Below are 20,119 nucleotides of genomic sequence, written 5' to 3' on the forward strand. Positions count from 1 at the left end.
AACACCATAATCCTGATTCAATTCATGAGCGGAAAGTTTAGATAGCTTCGAATACATATTTAGCCCCGCTTTTAGAGCAAGCACCATACACGCTGCTCGCGCCGTTTGGACATAGCCTAATCAGCTCCGAAAGCGCTTTGCATCTTCTCTGAAACTGCGGCCAAAGCTTCGTGTCGTCCACCCAGTCACCGTCTACGATATCTCCTGAAACAGAGGTTTGCTAAGCCGCACCGGCGTCATAAACATCCATTGTAAACACGGAGGCAGTTAAGGCAAGCAATGGACGCGTCACCACGTGATCAAACATAGCAGCGCCCACGGGATCGCCGCGAAAAGGGTCATGCAGAAACTCTAGTTCGGCCACAGCTCTCGTGTTCCAACAAATTTTGTCCGCAACGGTACCTGCGCCAGCAAGCCATCCTCTTTTCGCTGTTATAGGCTTGCACAATTAAGAGCTGCCCTTTGACCCGCCGTGGTTGCTTAGCGGCTATGGTGTTGGGCTGCTAAGCACTAGGTCGTGGGATCAAATCCCGGCCACGGCGGCCGCATTTCGATGGGGGCGAAATACGGAAACACCCGTGTACCTATAGATTAAGGTGCAGGTTCAAGAACCCCAGGTGGTTCACATTTTCTGGAGTCTCCCACTATGGCGTGCCTCATAATCAGATCGTAAAACCCCATAGTTTAATTTATTTCATTTAATTTAGCTTCTCTTTGTCACATAAAATTCGCTTTCGACGAGTGTACAGCTGTATGGGCTTGTCGGTAGGTCATCTAATTTGTTGTGGCGCAGACAGAACGACACTGCCATAAAAAGCACATGGAGCAACACACAGCGATCGCTGTCTTATGTGCCTTTTAGGACCGTGTTGTTCTGCCTGCGTTACAACAAATTAGAAGTCGCTTTCCTTGCAGTTGCAGTCTTGTGAGAGCTACTGGTCGGGATCTCGCTGTGGGCGGTTTTTGTAGCCACTATCTCGACGCCTATATTGCGCTACAGGACATAGCTCATCACATTTTCCCGGAATTCAACGGACAATTATTCCGACAACCTATGGAAAGAAAGAAGAAGACACACTGTACTCACCTTATATTTTTATTCATCGATTTCTTTCAGACAATCTGTAAGTACCTGTCGCCAATTGCGTAACTGAATAAATTCTCATGGTCTTGCTGCGATCTTAAACAGCACTCACATGGTCCCGCGTTCCGCAGGCTCGTCTCCCCAGACAACAGCAGAACCAACAGGGTCAGGAACGTTCTTCTCGCCTGTGTCGCGATCGCCTTGGGCGGATTCATGGTGCTGGCCCTGACTGGCATCAGGAACAGTGAGCTCACTTCTCGGTTGCCGAAATTCTCGGTTGTTCTTGCTTGTGTGTCTCGGCGGTTTGTTGCTGTTTTTTATCGCGCGAGTGAAGGAATTGCGGGCACAATTCAGAACGGGCTGAGCAAGACGTCCGATGTGATCTTGGACTGTTTCGAAGCGGACGACACAGCGGTGACCAGTCATTTCCTGACGTCACACAGCCATGCCAAAATGGCGGTCGCTGTCGGAGGGAAGGGTTTACAAGCAGCTATATCTAATGGAAATTTCGAATTAGAATATGCGTTAAAGCCCAGTTTAGGTTTTTTGTGTATAATGGTATTGCATGGGGCCCTCTGCTCTCAGTTACAATGAAAAACTGAGAACAGTCGGAAGACCATCATTGCCCCTTTAACAAATTTTTAAAAATATCGTCCGTCGCAGATAGCACAATGTAATATTTGAGCTGGATTGCTCGAAGACGCGGGCATGACCTGCACGAGAAATCGAAGATAAAAATTTTTTGCTAATAAACTTTTTTAACTAATTACCTTAGTGCACACACTGCCGATTTAGCCAGTGAGCTTTCAAGGCACATTCGCTCGGAAGACATTTTGAAACTAGAACGTGCAGTTGAGCTGTCAAGCTTGTGGTGAATTGCAATGTCTCACTTTTCTTTTTTATGCGTTAGAAAATGCGTCGAAGCTGGTTTGCTCTTCTTCGAGGAAACCAGCTAAATGGTTAGAATTGTGCTATCTAGCTACATAGGCAATTTTAAATGCGTAAGCATTTCTATGCCTGCCCAAGGAGGAAATCCGTCCGTGCGTCCGTCCGTCCGTCATGCACCTAAGACGGCCGCTTTCAAGATATGACCCGCAGCAACCAGCGAATTGACCTTCGTGCTGCCTCTGGCTTCAACGCGAACTCAGCGGCCAGAACACATCGCACACGAAGCTATATCAGCACTGGGCGCACTCTGTCCCCATCGCAGATCGCTTTCAAGATCGGGCCCGCGTGGCCGCGCCATATGCAGCCACCGCCGGTGTACGGTTGATCACGGCTGATAATGGTTCGCATCGGGAGGAGGAAGCGTTAGCTACCACGTCTATACATACTCTGTTTCAGTAGTTCTGTGCAGCACTGTGGAAGGTACAGGTCTCTTCGACCAATCAGGAGCGCGAACACATCTTAATAGTGTCCTTCCGCTCCCTGTCGTCTGCTGTATAGCGGCGAGCGCTGCAGCGCGGAAGCATGCATCTCCGAACACTGTTCGCCTTACCAATATCGACATGGTGCAACGCTACGTTAGTCGTATTTGGCGACTCATCACGTCGAAGTGAAATTATTAGCCTTTATTATTATTTTCTAAGTTACGGACGCAGTGTTCTCGCTGGGCGTGCATATCTGCCACACTTGCGTTCCGGCAGCTCGAGCTCGGCGGCTCGCGCTTCGGCGGCTCAAGCTCATTGCGACGCGATGAATGACCTTGCGAGAAGAGCTTTCGCTCCAAAACGAAGCAAAATCACCTAAAAAATTGCAGCTCCAACATGCAGAGATGCCTACAAGTAATAATGTTGAGACTAGGCCACCTAATTGTTGAGCCCATTAAAACAAGCGACGGGTTCCGCGAACACTGGCACTACATCTAGCTTCGCAGGAATCTGCGCTCAATGGTCATGCAGCCTTGGCTCTGCTGCACGGAACTACTGAAACAGAGTTTACGTACGAGGTCTACAAAACGTGACACTGTTCAATTGCGTCACGTACTACAGCACGCATCGGCCTGTGCTCAACTTCCACGAAGCAGCGGCATCATCCAAACGCACCATCGTATAACACGAGTGAACATTGCTACTATACTCGCCTCTTCTTCGTCTTCTCATGCTGGTCTCAATTACCATTTCGGTGTTACAACCACGCTTCTCCGTTTCACGATTATTTCGCGGCGTTTCTCGCAATTATGCCAACCACAGCATGCAGCATACGACGATGAAACAGCCGCTGATATAGCAAATACTTACGCATAATTTAGTTAACTCCCGCAGGAGATGAAGCGTGTTTTTAAAATTTAGTTAACTTAAAAAAAAAACTCAGAAAAACTCTCATAACGACAACACCCTGGTCCGACGCCACTGGCCTATATCGTCAGTTGCACCTTTTGTATATTTGCGGTGTCCTTATAATATTTCCATTTAGACGTGTGTTATAAGTGCAGTTATAATGGCAGTTAATGTAACGCGCACGCGGCGTTCACTGCGTGCTGTCCTTTTCTATTCTTTTCGTCTTGCAAGAAATAATAATTAGTAGCTTTGTGTTTTAGTTACTATAAAGTGACCAAAGCTGGACATGTGCCGGAGATGACACTTCCAAAATGTTTTATGATGGCAAACAATTCATGATTGTAACACAGGAATTTACGCGTAGACTTTCGCGCCCCTCGACGCTTGGATTTGTAGTCTACCGTCGGAAGACCATGTTCTAGCTATGACCGCAATGTTTTGCTCAGTCTGCAGATCATGCGAATCGTTGCCTGTGTGCGCATGTACGTGCGTGTGTGTTTTGTGCGCGCTGTGTGAAGCCTTGAGGCATTGCTTCCATGCATCAAGCAAAGGAAGGAATGGTTCACCGCTTCCATGGTTCACGCTGTCTCTTCCTTCTCACCCCGCCTAGCGGAAAAGATAGGCCAGCAGTCTCTGGACCAGAACACCGACCTCGGCGTCGACACGACGGAGAGGATAGACGCGTTCTGGTCACGCGGACTCGGCCGCAAACGGCGTCTCGACGGCTCGGCTGGCGACGGAGGCGAAAAGGCCACACTGACGGCGAAGGCGACGGCCAAGCTGCCCGGGCCTTACGCTCTGTATGAGGACGAAGACGCGGTAGCCCCAGTGACCGACTTCGCCAGCACCGAGGTCGTCGCGACCACCACCGCCAACACAACCGCGAGCACAGCAGAGGCTATCGCCACAATCACTGCCGATGATCGCACAACTGATGTCGAGGGTGGAACGGTTCTAGTTGAACAGCGAAAGAGTAAGTCTGGTGCGGAACCATAGCTGATTGATTGATTGGTTGATCAATTGGTTGAGTGGTTGATTGATTGATTGATTGATTGATTGATATAGGTAACGCAAAGGGAAGTGGAAGAATGTGACCAGATCTAGGGACCGCAGTCGACAGAGTTGAGCCTCACTCAGACCGGTGTCAGGGCTCCGTCAAGTGCGACGTCATTCTCGCGTCTGCACTTATAAATCATGTGTACGGGCGGTTTGGTAATGAAATAAACACACCATTAAGACAGAGAACAACAAAGCAAGGAACGTGTGTTCCATCGTGTTTCATTTCCATTTGTTAGGACGGCCCAAAAGACAATGTTGTCTGCTATATTTACCCTTGAAAAACGGCCTGCATCAGTGTTTTTCGCGAACTGCCAGTTAATCGAAACAGCTACAACGTTGTATGCGTGTTTCGGACGTATAATTATCGGCGCGGCGTTTGTGTGTTCACCGGCGAAATCACGGCATAATCTGTTGCCTGTTGATTGTCTCTGTGCCACTGGGCGTTCCTTGCTTAATGCGTCGATTCTTGTCAAATCTCTGAAGTTACGCAGCATCGTGCTCGGTCAGCAGTCCTGCCAACCTCTGGAGCCAATTTGCTCTTACGTGCGTTCATAATACTCTTGAATTTCCCAAGATTGCTGGAACCAACATGCGGTTGTTCAGCTTGTCGCTACGTTTTTCGCAAAGATGAGCTTAAATTGACTACTGCAAAAAATGCCAAATTTTACAGCTTAATTGATTTCTGTCTCTATACTCGTTCTGAACTACTTGTGTTGTGCAGCCATTGACCTTATGCTGAAATGATGTCGCACTACTGTTCTATTCTTTTCGAAAGTATATATTTGCACAAAGCCAAACCAGTGCCAAGGGGCGAAACAAAAACATACTTAGACGGAAGTTCCTGCTGCTTTTTCGGAGTACCAATATATGTATTTTTTTATGGAAGCCTTTTCGCAATACCGAGAGATATATGCGGTATGACATGAAATATACCGATATGGGACAATGAAGAAAGGCCATCATGAAACGATGAATTATGAAAAATAAGAAGACGCCAGCTTCAGTCCACAGTTGGCCCACATATGCAGGAACTCTGGAGTAAAACTTTTCAAAAATTTTCCTGTCAGTTTGGACCAGTTTCTCTTTTTCCTCGGACGATTCGCGAAACCCCACAAGCGGTGTAATTTTTCTTAGGTTGGAGGCACGTGTGAACGTCGAGTACTGACTATCCTTCCGCCACAAAGTACCCCACATGTCCTTCTTTAGCAAGACAGCGTCCGCCGTTAGCCGATCAGCACCCGATTAGTGTATATAGATCAGATTAGCGTGAGGTCGCCGGTTTGGCCAATAGAAAACCCTATTGCCTCTTGAACCGCGGGAACTGCGTGAGCGATTTCGATCGTGACTTTGGTGTGAGAATTGCGCAGCGCAAAAAAAAAAAAAAAATACGGGCGGACAGGCAGGGCAAGGCATGTTGGGCAGGGCCGAGCAGGGCCAGGCAGGCAGGGTATACAGGGCAGGGCAGGGTACAGGGCAGGGCAGGGCAGGGTAGGGTACGGTAGGGCACGACAGGGCGGTCATGTCAAGGGTGGGCGGGCAAGGGAGAGACTTGCTGATGATAGTTTCCTGCCGGCAACCGTTTCCCGTATTGACGTGCTCTCTATAATATGACAGGGAAGCGCCTGGAGCCGATGCCGCTGATGTGCGTGTTCGGCGGGAACGAGCGGTCGCGGTCGCCGCTGCCCGAGGACGGGCTGTGCGACCTCGCGTACTTCGACTCCTTCTACCGATCTGGCCTTCTCGACACGTTCGCGCGTCGGAGGCACAGTGCCGCCTTCGAGCGCTTCGTCACGGCCGCTGCCAAGTACCGCCTCACCGAGGTTGGCGTCGCCGTCGCCTCCGAGTGAGCCAGGGCGCGAGCACTTCGCAGCGATCGCTGAAACTCATTGTCGGCGTCTTTCTCAGCGTTGCCCGCAGCGATTATTCAAATAGTTTCTGCTAAAATTCATGCGAGTGACGAAGTGTCGCGCGAGGAGCGAACTTGCGTCGACCAGAGTGTGCCTTAGTGCTTCAGAGGGGGATTACATTTCTGCGATCTTGATAAGCAAACTTCGAAGCTGAAGAAGAAATTGTCCTGATCCATGTCATGCGAACCCGGGTACTCTTCTGGACAGCGTCAAATTTGGTCACGTTGGCATTTTGAGCCAATCGGAAAGACCGTATACCAGCCCCGTGAGCCACTCGGAGCTGACAAGAATTAAGCAGAATTCGACAATGTAGCGGAATTTGACAATAGCCAGAATAGCACTCCCAGTACACCTGCATAAAGGGAATTCGCTTTGCCATCTGAGCTATAATCGAGCATGCACTGCGACACGAAGTCGAATTATTCAGCAGGTTTCAAGCGACCGAAGCTTAATTGACACGAATGAATTCTTCACAATTTCTTCGGAAATCAGCAAGCTGGATGAAATTTCACCTTTAGTTAAAAATCTCTTCTTTCCATCTAAATGTACACATCTATCACTTAGAACATAACAGTCGTCGCTGTAGCTTCTAGCCATGGTTCTTAGAATTGACCTTACAGATGACTCTATACGGGAATCTTCCAGTGACTCTAGCTCTACCAGGTTAGTGCCATTGATATTGTTGTGTGCCCTCTGACGCTTATAGATCATCTACATCGTTCTTATATATATATATATATATATATATATATATATACATGGCAAGGTTAGGCACAATAATGCGAAATTATATATCGTGGTACATATCACTATAGATGAACAGAAGCACGTTTTACTGTTTTCGGTGGGTATGCGAACAAGAGCGTGAGCGCTTCCTGAACAATGGAGTTTTATGGAGGGCTCGATCCTTATATTAAGAGTAATTGGCCGTGTCACAAGAGCATTTCCCTCCATTTCCGAGACATCCTGTATATACGTCTCCTTGACGTGCTTGTTGGGGAATTAATATCTGGAAACTGTGGTGTCATCCTGAGAATTCATTCCAAGTAGATCCGTCTTGTGGACTTCACTGCTAGAATTCGTGAATTGCAATATGGGCCATAAACTAATTAGTTAAAAACTTAATTAGTGATTTTTTGTTAATTAATCGATTATGCATTGAAATTCCTTGTGCAAGTAATGTCCGCCCCTTCGAGTAGACCAGCTGATGAACTAGAATTGTGCTATCTGCCACAGGCAACCTTTAAACATTTTTGAAAGTGTTCGCTGAAAATCCTGTATACACATATATACGGCGTGTTTTTTTTTATTGTTATAGCGGAATTCTTTAAAAAATTACCTATGGCATGTAGTTAAATTTTTCTTCTTGATCTAGATTTCTCTGAGATACAGACTGATTGATTCTGGGGTTTTACGTGCCAAAACCAGTTCTGATTATGAGGCACGCCGTAGTGGAGCGCTCCGGATTAATTTTGACCACCTGGGTTCTTTAACGTGCACTACAACGCAAGCACACGGGCATTTTTGCATTTCGCATCCATCGAAATGTGGCCGCCGCGGCTGCTCTGAGATACAGACATTCATTATTTGCATATGAAACCAGAACGAATGTATGACCAACTAACAAATTATTGCTAATTAACTTCTAAACTTAATAATTAAGGATACATACTGCAATCTACGAATTATAGCCCGTGACTTCGTAAGGCATATACACTTGGAGCGAATTGTGGGTATGACATCATTCTCGAGATATGGTTACCCAAAATTTGCGATGAAATATGCATTGCTTTTCCAGTAATTTATTAGCTCCAATGTATAAAACGGCGTTTTATTAAAGATGTAAATGAAACAACAGTGAATTTTCACCGCAAGTATACGGTTATCTTAAGGTTGGTGCTGGCTTCAAAATTATTTCCAAGTGTATGTGTCTTGTGACATCATCATGGCTTCAATTCGTGTATCGCAACATGTGCGCTAAAGTAATTAGTTAAAAGGTTTATTAGCGGAATTTTGCCAATTAATCCATTTGCATTTTGATGTTAAGTGTAAGTAATGTCTGCCCCTGCGTGGGCACTAACTCTGTTGCAACGCCGTCCATGTCAGGGGGAACAGCAAGGCGCAAGAGGAACTGAGCTCGTCCAAGACGTGGGCCAGTCTGCGCAAGCTGTGGAACAGCGGCATCGTTCACTTCGGCGTGCTCGACTTCGAGGTCGCCGAAGACACCACGCCGGAGCACGTGGACCACATCTTCGACCTCTTGTTCGTACGTGTCGGCTCGGAGACGGTTCTGCGCGTGACCACGTGTCCCGCAGCGTGATGTTGAACGCTGCAGAGCACGCTTATATGTATATGCTTATATGTATGTATACGAGGCACATATACGAGCGAACTGTTGAGGCACTCCACTTGATATGCGGATATTGAGGGTTCGCCATATGTTGCCACATCTTACAGGTTTGTATACATATTTTCAAGGAATATATATATATATATATATATATATATATATATATATATATATATATATATATATATATATATATACCAGGTGGTCAGCACAGCGACATTATCGTTTTTGTTTTTTTATATAGTACATTGGTCAAAGCTGGTGCTTTCACTCAGCAAACAAATGACAACTACAATGCTCGCAAACTGTCCGCGGACACATCGTCATCATCATCATCATGAATGATGTATATTAACCTAACCATAGCTGAGCAGCATCGCTTCCGAGCATGGGGTGTGGACATCCGGTGTCACTTTTATTTTAATGTTTCTCGATGCTGAAAATCGCCGTCGTATGCCATCTGCAGCATCCAGTAAATTGCTGTTTGTAGGAATGGCCCATATACTGACCTGGCCACTGGTCGGACCACTGCAGGTGTCGTGCCTGAACTTCAACGTTACGCAAGTGAAAACACTCTCGATGTGGGATTGATTGAGAACGAAGCCTATACTGTACTCGCCGTTACGACTGAGACCACTTTGCTGGTTGGCTAAAATTACCTGCGCCCTTCTTGCATGCAGCTTCTCAAGGAAGCGCAACTCCGTATGACAACACGGAAGTTCGACCAATGGCCGTACTTGGCGCTGGGTATAATATTCCTAGAACGAAGCGACAACGAGCTCTTCCGTGCCTTCATTCACCACGTCGGGTAAGAAGAGAACATGCCCGTTTATTTACTGCACCAAACTCAGATAAGGCTATATAGGCGAGGCGTATGCTTCGGCTCCGTAGCGTGTGTGCCATATACGGAACATTTCTTCATTTATTTTCGCTTCAATTTTCTCTAGGATCGTGCTTTGCAGTGCAGTATACATATGAAAGAACAACTCTGTGTTTTACAGCAAAGCTGTTAAGGGCTATAGGTTCCAGGAGATCGTGTCCGCGTGTAGAAAAGTCACGTGAACTAGCGGGAGAGGTGAGGAAAAGGACCTCAACTCTGTGAGAATGCTATGAGAGGGTGCAGACGAAAAGGAGAACGGGGAGGGGGGTCGATGTAAGTCGCGCCGTCCAATACTCGCGTTGGAGGGGGAGAGCGTGATGAGCGCCAACCAATGGCGGTGTACGAAAAAAGTAGGCAAGCGGAGGAGTGGGGTGGGCAACTGTAGTTTTTGGAAGTAGTCGCCCGCGCGTGCCCACAGGGCCGAGCGAGTGCCTATCAAGTCATGACGCATCAATTACTGGATCATGTATGCAGCTTATAATTTAGTAGTTCGTTGCAAAAAAAGAAAGAAAGAAAGGAAAGAAAAAATGTGTGGGGTGTTTCGCACAGCACGCTTGATAGTTTGGATTGTTCTGCAGCCTGACGCGGGTGCAGTTGCTGGTGCTTCGCACCCACCTGTCCGGGCGCGATGACACCATCCCCGGGTGCACCATCACGGGATCCAGCATGTGGGGAGAGCCGCTCGCCCGATACCACCCGAACATCGTGAGTGCCATGTGCCCCATAAGTGACCCATTATATAATATACGCAGTTCGCAGTCATGAGTACGTAGTTATTTCTTCTTTCTTTTTAATCGTACGGAGATCAAGTTACTCGGCGTCTGTATAGAAAGCGCGAGCCGCGTACTCTGGACTGCACTTGCGACATTTAGCGATGACATCTTGTGCGAAACCGGCACGCGTGGTTACATTTACGAGATGCCTAGTTTTCCCTCGCCCTGCTGGTCGCTTCATGGTCCTGTAGCTACTCTGGTCGCCACGAGCGCGTTCTAGACAAGTGTTTTTACTGCTGTATTAATTTCGACACTTCGTTTCGAAGTACGAACGTCTTCTTCGAAGAATTTTGATAGTTTTTGTTCTTTCAGGAAGAGGGGCGGGTCGGATGGCACACCTGTTCGTTCCCTTAGCAAGAATGAAAGGCAAAAGTGTCATTATTTGGGTCAGTTGGTCGTTGCTTTTGCGTAGAAACAGCACTTTTGAACGGGACACGGGAAGGCGACGACAGACACGACCGCTCGTATCTGTTGTCCCTTCTTGTTCCGTTCGAAAGCGCTGTTTCTTAATTCGGTCAAAAATAACAGGTCTCTTCTCTGGCGTCAACTGTACAAAGCGTCTATAAATGTCCATGTCCTGAACAATACGTGGTTCCATGGGTATCTATACTTCTGCAATACATGAACAAAGATAACGTGCAATTTACGTACTGACAAACCATTATGGGTTTATCAGGGAATTCATGTTAGCCGGTGCAACACACGCAAACAAGCTTCTCTCTCTGCTTTTCCGATGCGCCCATTTCGCCACTTTGAATTCAAATTCAGTAAATTTGCAATTTTGACCGCATTAACGAATCTAACGTGAGCCAGCGATGCATCCTATACCGCGATTGCCAAACTTCGTCGGGACAGAGACATTCACAGCTCGCCGCTGTCAAAACGCGTCGGCGATTCAAATGTGCTTCAGCCAATAGGAGTGCTTCCTGTGTCTTCGTGGCAGAAATAACGAATTGCGACGCCATATTTTTCTATTGTTTGTTCGCTCCTCTTGCTTTTATTTTTGCTCGGTGCAATGCGGTGCTGTGGCTATACGAAACTCAGACCTCTCTTCTTTACGATGCATGATTCCAAAATGTCGGCGTTGCGTACACGTAAAGTCGCGCTGCGCGCTCCGCGGTGCGATGGTGCCTTCCGACGCCCGATTTTCTACCCAATTTTTGTCGACAGCACAATAGAAAAGTGGGACTTTCTCAACTTCTACGTCAATTTACTTTCAAACATTTCCCCACTTGACAAAGGAACACCCAAGGATCGCCAAATACATAAGCGGGAATTTTGACCTGCCAACCGGAGAGGTGGGCGGTAAACCCGGTCGGACCAGTGGTCGGTAAACCGGAGTGGTGTGCGGCATTTCCACGACCGTTCACGGTGGGTAGAACCCTGAATTTGTACAAATGATGGACGGCCTTGACCCGTCAGATCAGATTTCGTCGACCTACGACTCTGCTTATCGTTATATCGTAGCGCTTTGAGCTTCGCCTGTCTTTCTGAGCACTGTTGCGACTTGACGCGGGGGTCGTGGGACATGCTGACAAGACTGCAGCATTCCAGCTGTTACGCCGACAGCGGGTCAACGTACGAGATGAATGTCCAGTCGAGGTGTGTGCTGCCCCATTCTGTGAACGGGGTAGCGACCATTAAGGCCTGGCCCAGCCCAGGTATTTCCTGCAAGGAGCCAAACGTCCGACCGTAAGAACGGCGTAGACTGCTGCTTCCCGATTTCCTCGTCATTGCGTCATACATGGGAGCGAAGGTGCAACGTCAGAGGTGGAGTCCGGCGGGATGGTGTAACATCGTGCGTGAGATGCTGCAAACCGTTCGACCATTCCAATTGGTCGAGACAAGGTCACCGAATGCCCCCGTCTGACGACCTATATAGAGAAAACGACGGCATAAAAACGGACATCTTGTCTGCTGTGTGCGGTGTGTGCTCAGACATGTAAAGTGCATGCTCCGACATGTAGTAGTGGGCTCCCACATCCATGGAGTCAGTTGTGAGTTGTAAATATGTAGAATAAACCCGTTTCTCGTTTCCTTCATCCTCCTCGACCTCATCTACTCACCAACAAGCAACTCTCGGCGATAAAGGCGGACGACGGCGTGGGTCCACTTAGTCAGCTTAATGCGATGCCCCGCAGGCCAGCTACCACGTTTTAGGCGCACCGGCGGCGTAGGCAAGCGACCCTCTGAGTGACGACCGACTCCGAACCGCGAACTCCAGAACAGGACCTCGACAGCACAAATTTGCCTAATAAAAAGTTAAATTCCTAACTCGCACTTATTTGACAGTGTTTAATTGCTCGCCGTCACTGCAATGATTCAATGGCGTATATAGATAAAAGTTACAGTAAGTTGTCGAAGCAAACTGTGAAACCACCTTGCGTGCTGCCGTCGCAGATGGAGACGCTGGAATTCCTGCGCATCCAGAACTCTTCACTGGAGGCGTCCGCCATAATGATATCCATGTCCGTGGCCGCACGCTTCTATGCGCCCCTGGACTCCTTTGATCCGGGATCCAAGTGCATCGCGCTGGAAGACGGCGAGCGGCGCCTGGGCATCGGCAGCTTTGCCGAGGTATATGCGCGACTGACGTTATACCTGTCCCGTTTCTTTCTGGTTTTGTGCCTCACATACTACACTGTTCACCCTTCTATCATCAACAACAGCAGTCTATACAACTCCAACTGCAGGAAACTGGCATGTTCCGGATACCTTAAATTACCCCTGTCCCGCAGCAGCCAATCCTATAATGTGCTTTTCATCTAATAGCATCACTGTGATTAATTCACAGCCCACAAACCCATCTCAAACCCACACTGCTGCTCTCACGCCTGTCAGTTTCTCGTCTCATTTCTCGTTTCGAAGTCTTGAGCTTCATTTACCGACTGCGAGGGACACCGTATAGTGTAAGGTCCACTATTGGAGGAACAGAGGAGTTATATAAAGTTTTCGAGAATCTCAATAAGCTGCACAGTTTATAACCTTGGAGTGCCTACCAGACAGAGCGTATTCATTCAGCCGGTTGGTCATACTATACGTACGTTGACATCATTCCGATAGGGGCGGAATTCAGAAGCGCAAATGTACCGTGACTTAACGTCAAAGAACTCCAGGTTTCTTATAAGCGTGGCTTTGTACAAATTTCGGTCGTAAAATCACATCAATTACCGACCGTCATTTCAGCTGTACTACCCAGATGAGCTTGTCATCGACACCCTTCAGTGTTCACAAAAGGCACCGCACCTTCAGTGATCACGAGCGCTACCTTTTAAGCATCTCTGGCGTGCTTAAACTGAAAATCAAAACCATTGAGACGCGATGTAAAGCCATAGCTTAGCTCTCTACAGTCACCCTACAATTTCGATCTGTTCTTGTTACCCCCTATACCCATCCAACGTGGTACATACAACGCGTTACCGCAGAACTGCAAAGACGGGGCTTACGTGGACACTGCCGAACGTCTGTTCAAGTACGAAGTGATGCGCATCCGAAAAAATCAACCCCGGCGGCGGGTCATCATTTTTGACAGCGAAGACACCATCTTTGCCAAGGTGAGATACGGTCTGTATATATTCCAAGCAAAACGCGCAGTGTATGTCGTCCATGTATGAAGCTGCACAAGTGTGAGGGATGAAAAGAAGGAAATGACGTCGTCGCCTCGAGGCGTTATAGCTGTCGCGAGGGAAGGATGCGTGAACCTGGCACGTGACGCGCGCGCTATAGACGTTTCAAGGATTGATTTTTGCACGAGAGAAGTATGCGTATCAGAGTTGTCTTTATTAATGTTTGTTTGAGACGTCTTCCTAATAGATTCACATGACATCAGGTATTTTGCAATAAACGTTGTGATAGGTTTCCCTATGATTTAATTATGCTTACGGGCCTTCACTGTTTATGGCGCTCCAGAACGGCAGGCTACCATTGCGACCCGGATGCAAAACCCGCACGTGTTTACTTTCGGGAATGTATGTCATGGTTTACTGAGTGTCAGAAACAACTAGAATGCGTTCCTGAGTGGCTATACAGGGTTGAACGTCTAGCTGTACTAACCGAAATTCAAATGACGTCACGCCTGGGAGGCGGGCGCACGCACTGTCCATCATGTTATTCATTTAACATCATCCTTTTGTGTTATGGTGGTAAAAGAAGAAGGTATGTGCTGGCAAAATCTCTATATCCTTTATATTTCACGACATGTTTTGTCTTTTTGTCGTCTGCAGCGCACATGTATACATGCCACTTTCTATGTGTTCGCGGAATGCGTCTCCTTTTAGGCCGAAGCTCACCTTGACTTGAGGCTTCATAGGAATGGATTTTCTTTCTGTATTGTTTTGAAAAGCGGAAACGGAACTCGCTCTGCCCCGGCCAGTCGCTTCTTTTGTCTCGCGACACAAGAGGCCGACTGAATAAGTTAATTATGGCATCGCTACCTGTCTTTAAATTATACGTCGTGTTCTGGTAAACCATTCTATGTCAACCTTTCGCCAACATGGTCACGAGTAGTTTCAGCTCTACTGAGTTAAGACGATTTCATTCATTCTGACGAATCGAACAGTTGTTACCTGTAGAAGTGGCATACTTGCTATATTGAAATTTGTCACCGTATGTACTGTTAGAAATGCTGCACTTACATTCTTCTCTATGTTTTCTTACTATAACGTCGTGTGCCAGTGGCTTTCCAGTCGAGCCAGCGCAATGCGCGTTAATTCGTCTCTGGCAGGAAACGCCCAACCACGCAGCGTTATAGAAGGGAGGCTACAGACACAAATTATAGGTATTATTGGCGTGGGACAGAAGTACAGCGCAAATTGATTAACATCATTAACAGTTACATATCGGGGCGTAGCCAGAATAGGTGTTTCAGTATGTGAACCACCTCCAGAAAATTTGATAATCCCTCCTAGAAGAGCAGATAAACAGATCACGAGCAAGTCGATTGCACCTCCCGATACAAAGCTCATGGCTACGCCCAATATTTTTCTTCGGTATCTTGTTGAAATCTTATTCAATCTTTCGCAAACTTTGCTTGGGCCATCGGCTGTGCCTCTTTTTCGCAGCTGTGCAAGTCCCGCCGCGAGCTGGGCGGCATTCCTTACGGGCTGGCGCTGTTCGACGCCGAGCTGGACGACGCGCTCAACGAGTGCAGCGCGCGCAACAAGTACGGCAACCACACGCTGGTGCGTGCCGGACGCCGGGCCCTGCAGTACGTCGCCAGCGACCAGTTCCGGCGAGAGGGTCGCTACCGGGACTGCGCGCAGGCACCTGCGCCGTAGCCGTCATATAGCTGCGTCCCAGCATGGTCTTCGAGATCGCGCGCGATCACCGCCCGCGATCTCGGAAGCCATGGTCGAAGGCTCGAATACAGTTACTGCGTATGTTGTAAACCATACAAGATCGAACTTCAATCTCCTTCATTAATCTTCTGTCATAGTTTTGTTTAGGTTAGTCCGACTCCCTACCAGTGTACTATTCTTGCCCTTCCGGTCTGTACGTCCTTTCGTATGTTTTGGTTCTCCTCTTAGAAAATAAGTATTCATCGTAGGCTACGTCCTGCCACCTATTTCTTGGCCTAGCTACCACCCTTATTGTGTGTCCGCCATAAATCATCACCATCATCATCATTATTATTATCATCACCATCAATCTTATAAGCTAACTGCAATAGCACCACCTCCTATGAAAAAGGCTCGAGGAAGTCCACTCTATGACTGAAGACGACAATTTCCTTTTTAGTGTACTTGGATATGCATGTCGAGCCTGCATTAGCTGATTTTTCAGCGCCTTGTTCTTGTTCTTGCGTCCGAACACTGGCTCATACCCACTACGTGGAATTGGCAAAGAAGCAGGCGGTTTCACGTGTGTCTTTATTAGGATTATAACAAAAATAAATTTTGCGTAGCATAGCGTTCGTTAAAGAAAGATGCATTTAGAAATGAGAAATTCAGCACCTGTACAGTGGGCTTTTTGGTCTCTTCTCTCTCTTCTCTTACTGGGTGCGGGCTCGATTTGCTGTCGCTGTGGCTGCGTAGCCGTTATGACTGCAATACTTCTGCTACTCCTACGTGAAGAAAATATTCGTTCCTCTCTATGCGATTACAATTTTTGGGAACTTCACGCTTATTTCAGGGGACTATCGTTCTGTCTAACCGTTTTCTCGCCAACTAGGGTCACTGGGTCACATGGTTTAATGGGTACAGCTGATGACACAGGGTTCGAAACCAACCGTCGGACCAACTTGTGTTACTTAGTATTGCGTCACTGCAGCAGGATATGTGCCGCTCTTCAATGAACGTCTTTCACGCCAACTTGGGTCGGCTGATATGTGCCACTGGGTATTTGCCGCTTCTCAACGACAATCCAAGAAATCAATATAAGTTTTTCCGGTGCAGGGCGGAATCAAACACAGTGGTTCCCCCAAAGCCTTGAGTCTAGTCTGGTGATCTTCAAATAAGGAATAATAGAAGGCCGTGAAGAGGTTGCGAACAAGAACTATGACTGTCGCCCAAGGACGAGCTTAACGGAGCGACAAGCCATTCATGGTCTTCTGGAGAGCGACTGACATTTGAATGTTTCCGAAATTGGTTATAGATAAGCATAAGTTATGAAACCGCTCAATCCATAGTCACAAAGCACCTGGCACACCATAAAGTGTTTGACCGTTGGATCGCATAACACAGCTTCAAACTACAGAGGAGAAGTTGGAACGTTTGCGCCTGTGTGACCAGCTCTCGGCGCCGTTTGCTCAAGAAATGGATGCATTTTTATTCGCATCGTTACCTGCGATGAAACATTCGGGCGCCGCTACACGTCTAAGCCGAAACAAGCTGGCGTGAAGCGGAGAAAGAAACGTGAGGCAGTAACCTGTCAAAGCGAAAAATTGGTTGTCAGCTGCCAAGGTGCTTGCAGCTGTTTTCTTTTTCTTTTTTTTTGGGGGGGGGGGGGGGACAAGTTTGACATTTTGCACATTGATTCCTCGTACAATTGCCGCACCATGAATTCTGCATATTACTGTGAGCCTCTGAGTGAGGTTAAACCTGCTTATTGCCGCAAAAGGCGCGCCACACCAATACGTATAAACTGTTTTTATTCTCCATAGCAATGTGAGGTCCCACAGTGCAGCTGTCACGTGTGCGAAGTTAAGGAAATTGAGTTGGACACCATTGGAACACCCTCCTTAGAGCCATGACTTATCGCCCCGTTACTTTCATCTTTTCGGGCCGCTCAAAGAAGCTCTGGGAGGCCAACGATTCAATGACGACGCTGCGGCGAAGGAGTCCGTACGCAACTTGCTGCTAACACAACCCAGTTCTTTTTATGATGACGGGATCAAAATGATACCGATTCACTGGGAAAATATATTTCTAAGTCAGGAGATTATGCAAAAAATATTGCATAGTAGGTTTATTTCTCACTACAAATAAAAAAAAAACAATGAAATGAAAATCTCGTTGATATTTGATCTATCCTCGTAGCTTGTACAGGGCTACTGACTTTTTTTTTTTAGTAGGTCACATCGCAGTTCTTTTTGTGAATATTAAGTAACCGGTGTTATGGTAGGCGAAGTGACAGATTAATCATGATTTATCGCATGTATGTAACTGGGATTAGGCAGTGTTTTGTTTTCTGGAAGTGCAAAACATAAAATAAGACCGCTTGTTCTTTTAGAGAGGGAAGCTCTATACGACTATGTTTCGGTCTTCCTAAATTCGTTGCTAATAATGTGCTATACCAGGAAGCGCACCTACCTTCTCTTCACACGAGATTCCGCATGCTCACGGTTCGAACCTATTTAGGAACTTATGACTCTTAATTTATTTGTGAACCAAAATAATTTTTGGAGTATGCGTGGCTACGGTTGCACTCCTTGCAAGTTGTATTTGTGCAGACACAATTAGCACCTTTAAATGTTCGTATTCGTGAGATCATTATATTAGATAGTTCCACGCGTCGTCACTCAAAATTCAATTTGGAGATATTTTGCCCAATAACGCTAAATTGCTGACCGCAACACATTTGAATCCTCTTTTGCAAGACTATTTGACCTATATGTCCCAATAAGTATAATAGCCAATGATGCTTTCTCGTGTGAAGAAAAGGCAGACGTGAGAATCTACTCACCATGCCTAGACTGGTGTTTTTTCACTTCACCTTCCAGATTATACATAAAATTTTCAGGCCGAAGTCTTGGCAATAATTTTTGCTTTGCGAAAGTTACCCCTTTATGCTAGAAGAGTAGTTATTGTCACAGATTCCTGATCTGTATGCAGCGCACTTAACGCGTCTACAAATTCTGCAGCCTTGAACGCATTTTATGCATTAATTCCGCCCCACTTAAGTTTAGTTCATTTAGTATGGGTACCAGACCACCGATAGATTAATCTTAATGAAATAGCTGATTCTCTAGCACGAGCCTCTTTAATTGCACCGACGATATCTATGCTGCCGGCGACTGTGCATACCAGTGCGGCCAGATATTGGAAGTTTTCTTTGACCGAAGACAAAAAAAGCCTCTCATTGGGAAAATCTAGGGACTTTGTGCATCCAAATTATTTCATTTCATTCATTTAATTATGAAAGTGCCAAAGAACAGCTCTACGCCTTAATATTGGTGCGCTTGTGTTACACAAAAGAACAGAAAACAAAAACAACGAACAAAACGGAAACCTGCTTGAAACTGACAATGGTGTCCTACACGACGATTTGAAGTGCCATTTAAAGGCTGTGATGCCGGAATCCGTCAATCACTTTTTTTTATTGTGCCGGCGGTTTTCAACTCAACGAAAACGATGTTTGGAAATTTCGCTTTGTAATCTAGGGCTGCCTTTATGCAGTAGTGTTCTACTCTCACTTATAGCATAGGCATTAGGATACATCCACAGGAATGTTTCTCGAGCTATTTATAATTAACTCTGTGGTGCAAAAAAATTTCCCTATTAATATTTCCATATTTCTCACGACGAATTGATATTTCCTTGAATAAATTATAAAATTATTAAATTCAAATAAGAAGAAGACAAATTAATAATAAAAATAATAAAAAAGTCATTGTTGCTCCGCTTGTTAATGCAAGGCTTACTTCCTTATTACACATTATTTTATTTTATTTATTATCGATTTCTTTAACATCTTCAATTGCTTTTCTGGTTTAAAAAAAATCATATTACCACCCGATTCGCGGCCTACCCCCACAGTGGATTTCTGCCATTAAACTAGGAATCATCATAATAATCTTCATCACGTGCCACGAGGAAGCACGCGCAAGTGCATGCGCGCGTGAGAACAAGAAGAAGCTTCCAGCGACCCCGACGGTCGCCCTCTTCGTTCCGCCGTTGCCGTTGCAGTATTCCTCAAAGGACCCCCGTCATGTCCAACAGCAGAAGACAAGTTGCAGACAAGGCGGCTACCTCCGACGTGCTCTCAAGCGCACCAGCCGCGGTAAGAGCTCCAGCAGCGGCAGCACCGAGAACTGCTGCGGCGGAAGCACCAGCAGCACAAAAAGCAGCTGCGACGGTAGTCAGCGAGACTCCGCAGCGGGCCGACGACCGACCACCACCACCGCGCAAGAGGCGGCCGTCAAATGCATCACAGCTGTCTCGGGCATCGCGCAGCAGCCGCTCCAGAAGGAAGAAACTGAAGCAGAAGTCGGGCGATGACCTGTCGCAGCGACAGCCGGAGGCCACCGGCGTGGTGGACGGGAACCAAACCATCGCTGGGGCCTCTTCTGGCGGCGTCGTGTCAGTGTCCCCCGCAGGTCCCCCTCCTGTTAGCTCTGTCATTGCCGTGG

At 47.0% G+C, this 20,119-nt stretch overlaps 1 protein-coding gene across 1 annotated transcript; it reads left to right on the plus strand.

The window, feature by feature from the left end:
* The first annotated feature begins 1,085 nt into the window (after positions 1–1,085).
* Positions 1,086–13,587, plus strand: LOC125944961 (uncharacterized). The gene is made up of 8 exons (XM_049666432.1): positions 1,086–1,328; positions 3,974–4,336; positions 6,037–6,265; positions 8,436–8,595; positions 9,360–9,487; positions 10,138–10,264; positions 12,733–12,909; positions 13,519–13,587. The coding sequence occupies exons 1-8, from the start codon at positions 1,298–1,300 to the stop codon at positions 13,585–13,587; spliced, it is 1,284 nt and encodes a 427-aa protein (XP_049522389.1). The 5' UTR covers positions 1,086–1,297.
* The last annotated feature ends 6,532 nt before the right edge of the window (positions 13,588–20,119 follow it).

The sequence above is a fragment of the Dermacentor silvarum genome, chromosome 4 (assembly GCF_013339745.2).
Source record: "Dermacentor silvarum isolate Dsil-2018 chromosome 4, BIME_Dsil_1.4, whole genome shotgun sequence".
In the NCBI taxonomy this organism is placed as follows: Eukaryota; Metazoa; Arthropoda; class Arachnida; order Ixodida; family Ixodidae; genus Dermacentor; species Dermacentor silvarum.